This window comes from Drosophila montana, unplaced genomic scaffold (assembly GCF_035044405.1).
Source record: "Drosophila montana isolate Dmon_TW-CO22-7 unplaced genomic scaffold, ASM3504440v1 contig_3747_1, whole genome shotgun sequence".
NCBI lineage: Eukaryota > Metazoa > Arthropoda > Insecta > Diptera > Drosophilidae > Drosophila > Drosophila montana.
The window spans coordinates 278,532-286,614 of NW_026998633.1; the positions used below are offsets into that span (position 1 = coordinate 278,532).

The window sequence follows — 8,083 nt, forward strand, 5'->3', positions numbered from 1 at the left end:
GTGCCAAACGCCTTTCAGTGGCAAATTTTGCACACAATGGAGGTGTGCGAGTGTGTGTGTGCGAGTGTGTGTGTGTGTGCGAGTGTGTGTGTGTGTGTGTGTGCGTTAAAAGCCAAATATTTGTTGTGTATTTATTGAACTTTCAAACAAACATCAACTTTTTGCTGGCTGCAAGCATGAACAAGAAAGCGTCGCAGTTCAAAAATTGTTCTCTTACTTTGCAAAAGAATGAATTTTGTTTATTATATTTACATATTTATTTATGATATTTATATTTATAGATATTTATGAAAAAATGATGGCATAATATATTTTAATTGTATGTATTTATTAGAACAAAAAATTGGTTCGATTCAGTTTCAGTTTTTGCTGGACAACTGGTTTTTGTTTCAATGTTGGACTCGTTATAAACATTATAATTGGATATTTTATTTAGCTACAATTATGTTTTGTCGATTTCTCAATTAAATTTGCATTCGTACTTTTAAATATATTATTTATATTTATTCTTTTAATACAAATATATTTTGATTTTATTTTTAATTAAATGTTCTCTAAGCAATTCTAAGGTATCTTACCTTAATTATACCCTTGTGACGGAAATTATACGTTGGTCATGAAATGTGTAAAGCTTAGAAGGAGATAAATATCTCCGACCCCATTAAATATATACATATATATATTCTAGATCAGCAACAACAGCCGAGCCTGTCCGTCTCTCCGTCCCTCCGTTCCTATGCCTAAAATAGATTTTCATCAAACTCAGCTTTGACGAGCTGTAAGGCAAATGTCTGTCTTCAAGGTAGCTAATTTAAAGATTTCCTAGCTTCTTCATAAAATGTATATAAAATATATATTTTTTTTTAAATTTAAATATTGGCTTTGAAGTCTAAAGTGAAACACATTTACTAAACCTTTACTTCTACAAAGTTTTAACTGTCACAAGCAACATCGAAAACCTTTGCTTCTCTTGCTGAAATCATTTTCAAATGTTTTCAATAAAGTCTACTTTTGAATTACTTTGAATTCTTCGCTTGCCCAACTCGGCCGCAGTAAGCACAAAATTCATGTGTTTTTTTGTTTGCCTCCTGCCTGTGCGAATGCCGCTGGCTGGCCAAGTGCTCGGCATGTTCTACATAATGGCCCAAAAGCGTTGCAGCGCACAGCACTTGACAGCCCACTTCTACTCGCCCCGCAGCCTGCACCCCCCCCTCCCCTCCCTCACACCATGATTGCCTACACACAAGTGTCACAAATTTTGTTTAAGCCACAAACACATTGCACGTTTTGCTGCGCGCGGCTCTTTGATGTTCAGCGAGTTGTGCGCCTCATAATATATAACGGGAGGGGTAAGGGGAGCGGGTTGTGCCGCGTTGGCGTGTGCCACAAATACGCCCTCATCCAGCCTGCGCAGCCCGTTTCCCCCCCCCAAAACACCGGCTGCTTAGCACTACTTGTGCCATGTTTGGCTTATTGAAGTTAAATTGTTTGCTTAATGTTTCGCGTTGACTTTAGCCGGTACACACAACCCGCAGGGGCCCAACCGGGCTTAGCCAGTGCAGCAACCCAGCCAGCCACTCACATGAGCGAAACAGCTCTTAACCTTAAACTAATATAATAATTTGTTAAACTTATGAAAACGTTTCTTAATTTCATTTCACCTGGTACATAGAATATATAGAATATAGTGTTAGTTAATGCATTTTTATGGGATATTAAGGAAATTTATAATTCTTAATTATACCATAATTCTTTGAACAAACACATTTCTGTTTTGATATTAATGTAAAGCATATTGCGTAAGTTTTCAAATTCTCTTTTAACCTTGGGCATGACGACAATGTGCTGTAAATACAAGAAGATAGGAAAGAGTGTTGCATAAGGGTTATATATGGGATATTAGAAAACTCTTTCTACCACGCTCAATATTATGCTTAGAAAAAAATACATAAATATAATTTTTTTTTGTGTTTATCAGGCGCACTTTGAATAAGTTCTAATATTTTGATTTAACGTTCAAAATGGTAACAATGTGCGGTTAAAACAAGAAGAAGATAGGAAAGAGTGTTGATAAAGGGATTTATTTGGGATATTCCTTACCATACCTCTAGGAGAGTGTTGCATAAGGGATAAATATATTGTATATTTGGATATATTTGGATATTTCTCCACACTCCATTTTATTTTTAGATAAAAATGTATACATAAAATTTTCTATTGAATTGTTGTTCTTTTTTTTTTTTAACTTTTCTTTACCATTCAAAATGACAACAATGTGCAGTGGAAACATGTTTATATTACGATAACCATTTTTGCAACACACAATTATCGATTGGTTGCGATAGTTTACACAAAATTTGCAAATGAGCCAACAAATTATTTCCCCCACAAATCGTTTTTCAATTGCGACTGGCAAATTGCCAAGCAATTTGAAATTTTATGAATATGAATATGAATATGCCCAGCAATGTGCTGTCATTTCCGATGAAGACGACGACGATAACGATAACGATGACGATGACGATGACGATAACGATTAGAGTCTTTGAGCGGGCTGTTACGCATGGCGGGCAGAAGCGAAAAAGTAAAATTGAATGAAAAATGAAAATGCTGAAAGGTGCGTGTTGGCGGTTTCTTTTATTCGACGGTCATTAACTTCTACCCACTCTTCATTTTTTCGCAACTGATGAGCTTGAGTTTTCTTTGGGGCTGTGGGGCTGTGCTGGGCTGGGCTTGGGGGCCTCTAAACTGCTCCATTTGGGCGGGACAAATGTTTTGACACAACATTCATCAATTAATCGAATGAAAGCGTGAAAAATGGCCATAAAACATGATAGAGAGACACAAGCGAAATCAATGAACTTGGGTGCGTGTAAGTTGATGTTTGTTTGGGCTATAAATTCAGAGTGAAAATTAGATAAAATTTAGAGGCGTGCCACACACACTCGAACACACACACACACGCCAGTTAACCAAGCAAAAAGAGTTGGCGTGTTCATGATTTTTCTTTTTCATTTTTATTTGTAACACAATCAAATTAAGTGACAAATTAATTGAGTGCGCATCGCTTTGAGCGTGAAAGCCATAAATAACAATTGACATTGACGATGCGAACAACTTTTTGGCGGTGGCCCTTATCGCCAGGAAGATAGCTTGGCGAGATGTGGGAAGTTGAGTTGACGTTTTTACTTAAGAAATTATAAAATAATAATATTTAATAATATATATTGAAAAATAAATACAAAATATATATATATGTATAAAAGGAGACATTAAAAAAGAAATATGCGAATCTTTTAGAAAAATAAATAAAAGATAATAAAAAAGTATTCAATATGAAAAAATTACATTTAAATATATACGATATATGTTAAAAAATATATTAAAAAAAAAATATATATATTTTTATATCTATCAATAAGCTATGTAAAATCATTGTATAATTTAAAAAATCTTCTATCTTCTATATTGTTTATTTTGTGCACATTTTTTCACATGTTCTTTGTGCTCCTTATCGAGTGTTTACTGTCATTTGCTGTGCACCCAATTGAAAAATGAGTTTATGTCAAAAAACAAAAAAAATCATGTTGTAAGCCCTTTCGTCAACGTTCTCATAAGTGTGTCGCCAAAAGCAACAGGTGTAAACGGCAATTAAACGATTTACACATGAATTAATACTCGTAATAATATTGCATTGAGTATATGAGTTTTTGTTTTTTTTTTTTTTTTGCAATTTGGCTGCTTTGGCTTATTGCGTTGTGTGCCATATGTATAAATATAAGAAACTGAAATATCAGCAAAAATATTTCACAAGCTTAATTGGCATGGCAAATAAGAAGAAGAAGAAGAAGTGGTAGTAGGAAAATAAAAACATGCAGAAGATATTTTTTTTCTCTCATTTGCACAACAACAAAAAACAAACTTTGCGACTTAAGTAAGCCAAAAAGCCAAAGCCCAAAACCAAACCCAAACTCGAAGCCAAAAGTCGATTGCATAAATTGCTTAGCATAGCCAAGAGGGGGCAGCGAGGGGAGTGGGGGGGGGGGGGTGTGCTGGGCAGAGAGGTGGTTTTTTCTCTTTGTGTAATTCAATTTTTGAATATATTTAAGGGCAGCGTGAGAACCGCTTTTAGAAGGCAATCATTTTTTAAAATTTTTGCAGGTGGGAAAATTGCAAGGCAAGTTTTAGGTACGCAATCGGCGTGCGGCAGCTGCCACAGCGGGTGGCGCCACCATTTCGGGCCGCCGTTCAAGCCAACTATTGTCAGATCTTATATAAATGCTCTGCTCTGGTTCCTGGGTAAAAAAACATTCAATTGGCAATCACATGCGAATATGCATAGTTTTTTTTTTTTTAGCTCTGATATCCGGCACGCTATTCGTGTGCCCGACATTTGTATACTCTGCGGAAAGGGTATTACGAGCTGCTTAGACAGTTTGTCTTAGGGCGTGGCTTTAATTGAGTTGGAAATGGATTAATATAATTGCATTTGAGAAATCAATAATATATTTCTCTTTGTTTCCGTTTAACTAATTTAATTTCCTTCTGGTATCTCTCCTCCATGCTCTGTTTATTTGTATACCCTGAACCCATTGAAAATGGGTAAAGAGGGTATTATGTATTTGTGCAAGTGTATGTAACAGGCAGAAGGAAGCATCTCCGACCCCATAAAGTATATATATTCTTGATCAGCATCAATAGCCGAGTCGATCTAGCCATGTCCGTCCGTCTGTCTGTCCGTCCGTCCGTCCGTCCGTCCGTCTGTCCGTCTGTCCGTGTGTATGAACGCAAGGATCTCAGAACCTATAAGAGCTAGAGACTTGAAATTTGGAACGTAGGTCGTCCCAGTATGAGTTTCTTTCCGATATTCGGTAACTTGCCCCGTCTCCAAGTAATCGATATAAATCGATATCGAAATCCGGTTTTTTTTAGCAATTTTGGTAAATAATAAGAGCTAGAGTCACCAAACTTGACATGTAGCTCCTAAATTAGTATATATATATATATCAAGTATCTTTCATTTAATAGCTATCGCCTGTCGGAAGAAGAGAGTTCAGGGTATCCCCTAGTCGGGAGGTATCCGACTAGAACCTGTTACTTGTTAAAAATTATCTCTCTTCATTTTCACATATTTTTATTATTATCTGCGCGCGTCTTCATTTTGATCCTCTAACTTTTACCATTGTTCGAGCCTTTCACTCCTCCATGGTCACATTATTTTGATGCTATTTTCCACACATATTCGAAATTTGTGCTCATTTAAAAAAGCGCAAAATTTTTCGTTTGTTTTCTGAGAAGTTCGTAGAAGGCTTTTATAAATATTAAAAAGATAATAACAAAAATATTCCCATGTCATTTCCATGGTCACATTATTTTGAAACTATCATATCACAAAATTGAGTTAGCTTTAAAACAAAGGACAGCTAAATGTATATATCTCTGATTAATATAAATCAGTTCCCTATTAATCTTAAAGGGCATTTCTTATTCGTTTCACTTGAATTAACTTTCCCTTCGTACAAATATTTCTTTTATTATTTCTGGTACTTGTGCAATAATTTTTTAATCAATTTCGAAGCACATAATTAATGAATTTGCGCTCATTTTTTTGAGGTTTATTATTTATTTATATTATCTAATTTTTTTTTTTTTGGCAATTTCGTGATCAATTTTGGTTTACACAGGAAAAAACAAATTGGGGTCAGTTGGTTTTTGGAGCCCATTCTATTGTTCACAGAGAAGAGAGCGCAATTGCAATGAAAGCGTTTTCCTCTCTTTTGGCTATTTGGCTATTTAACTTGGCTCAAACTTGGTGGCATCTCTAACTGGAGCGTGGCTTTCAATGTGCAGCACAAGATTTGATTTTTTTACGATCTTTTCTTCTAATGTTATTCAATTTTGTTTTACTTCTTTTTTTTTTTGTTGCATGCTCGCGGGCTCGTGCCAGTCAATGGCCACGCCAAAAACTGATGGCCTTCGCTTGCCTACCGCCCCCCTCTCTCTCTCTCTCTCTCTCTCTCTCTCTTTCCCTCTCGCTCTCTCTGTTTCTCTCCTTTGCTGCTGGCCAAGTGTGACGCGAAAGTCACGGCGGCGACTTTACGAAATGACAAAGTCTACAATTACAGCCAACCTTTCTTTCCATATAAACCAAAAACCGAAAACCAACAAGTAAGAGTGTTGTGCTCGTGAGTGCCCGACTAGGAGACACCCTGTGATCAGCACTAAGAGTTAGCGCTTCAAGAAAAAGTGGGTTGTAGAGGTGCAAAAAGTGAAATATTTAAGATCTGCGTTTGGCATAAGATTAGCTACATACCAAAATTTTGAGTCTCAAGCTCTTAAATTTCCCAATATTTGCTTTAAAAATCCTGTTTTTAATTCGATAGTAATCGATACAAAATATAAAAAAGCGCCCTTTAAGTTCGATATTTATTGATCTTTTTCGATGTTTAACGGTAATTAAATATAGTAAAATCGAGATTTAAAATTAGATTATTTAATTTATGTTTAGGTTTTAAGCGAGTTGCTTTTTTCTTGATACGCCTTTGATATTTATCGATAATAATTGGATATAAAATTATATTTTTCAATAGAAATGGAAGCTATTGAGATTATAAATCAGATAAATAGGCCTTTTTTTTTGTGTCTAGCTTTTATAAACGAGATCGACGCATCCATATGTGATTAAGTCAGCCTGTTTTTAACTCGATATTTATCGATATTTGTCTTTAAATATTATAGAAAAAATTGACGCTTATGCACATATGCGCTTAAGAACCCTTATTAAATTCCTTGTATCGAAATTATAATGATATTTTTCGATACAAATAATCGAAATACAAATTCTCGCCTTTTAATGTTGATCCAGAATCTATATAGATCAGTGGAATGCAGATGCTTTCTTCTGTCAGTTACATAAATTTGCACACAACTAATATACCCCTCTTTACTCACTTTCAATGGGTACAGGGTATATGAATGCAAAAAAAAAAAAAGCCCAACAACCAGCGAAAGGGGGAAATGGCAAAAGCACTTTGGTTTTTTCTTCCATTTTGTTGTTATTTTTTTGTTTTTTGCGAGCCAAGTGAAAATCATGATTAAAACAATATCTATGCGTATATCTATACTCGTACAGTTATGCTAATTTCTCATTTGCCATTTGCCATTAAATTCTGCCTCGAACACAATTTAATTGTGGATCGTTTGTTGCTCGCTTAATTTCAATGCATCTTTTCGTAAACTTTGCTGTAGAAATTAAAACAAAATTATGTTTGACCTTAATGGGGAAGAGAACTCTTTTGTAAGAAATTTCTCAATGTGCTCATCTTTTACTTTTTTAATCGCAGTCAAAAATTAAAGAGTATTTCCATATAAACAATACATTTTTAGAATTTAGATAAAAAATCTAATGAATTTTCTTTGAATTTTTATTTTAATTCTGTAGAATTGGAAAAACAAAGTGTTTTTTTTTTGGTTATGAATTTGTCTTAAATCCGTTTTGGCCAGGTCTATCATATTTCTGGTATTGTGAAAGAGAAATATAGAGGATGTTTTCGTAAATATATACACATATCGGGGAATTTATTTTTATAAGACGTGTTTTATAGCCGAAGGCCTAATTCCGAATTTGAGAAAAAAATTCTTATTATTTTGATAATCTTAAGAGATCGCGCCGCTCGGGATGCTGCCTGCTCGCTTTTCTGAGCCCCTCCTACATTCTTATGATTATATTATCGTTTCATATCTTTTTTTTTAAGTTCCTACAAGCTTTAAGCCAAGCTTATCCATGAGCTTTTGATCCTATATTAAATCTGACTGCTCCATTATTTCTTATATATGTTTCAGTCTCAAGTTCATTCAATCTTTAAGCATTCCCCTTAGGTTTTAAACCAAGCTTCTCTGTGAGCTCCTAAGCTTTGATTCTTCTATTCTTATATATATCTCATTCTGAAGTTCGTTCAAAGTTTAAGCCAAGCGTCTCCATTAACATTCAAGCTTTAAGCCAAGCTTACGCATAAGCTCTTAAGCTTATATTGAATCTACGTGATCAATTTTTCCTCTGTTTAATTCGTTCTTAACAACGTTC

The 8,083-nt window shown here is 34.8% G+C and overlaps 1 protein-coding gene across 1 annotated transcript in view; it reads left to right on the top strand.

Annotated features, from left to right (window-relative positions):
* LOC135437449 (uncharacterized) overlaps window positions 1-2,540 on the top strand; it is a 98,659-nt gene extending 96,119 nt beyond the window's left edge. The window contains exon 6 of the mRNA XM_064695377.1: window positions 2,491-2,540. Within this exon, the coding sequence (XP_064551447.1) occupies window positions 2,491-2,540 (50 nt within the window). The remainder of the gene's footprint in view (window positions 1-2,490) is intronic.
* The last annotated feature ends 5,543 nt before the right edge of the window (window positions 2,541-8,083 follow it).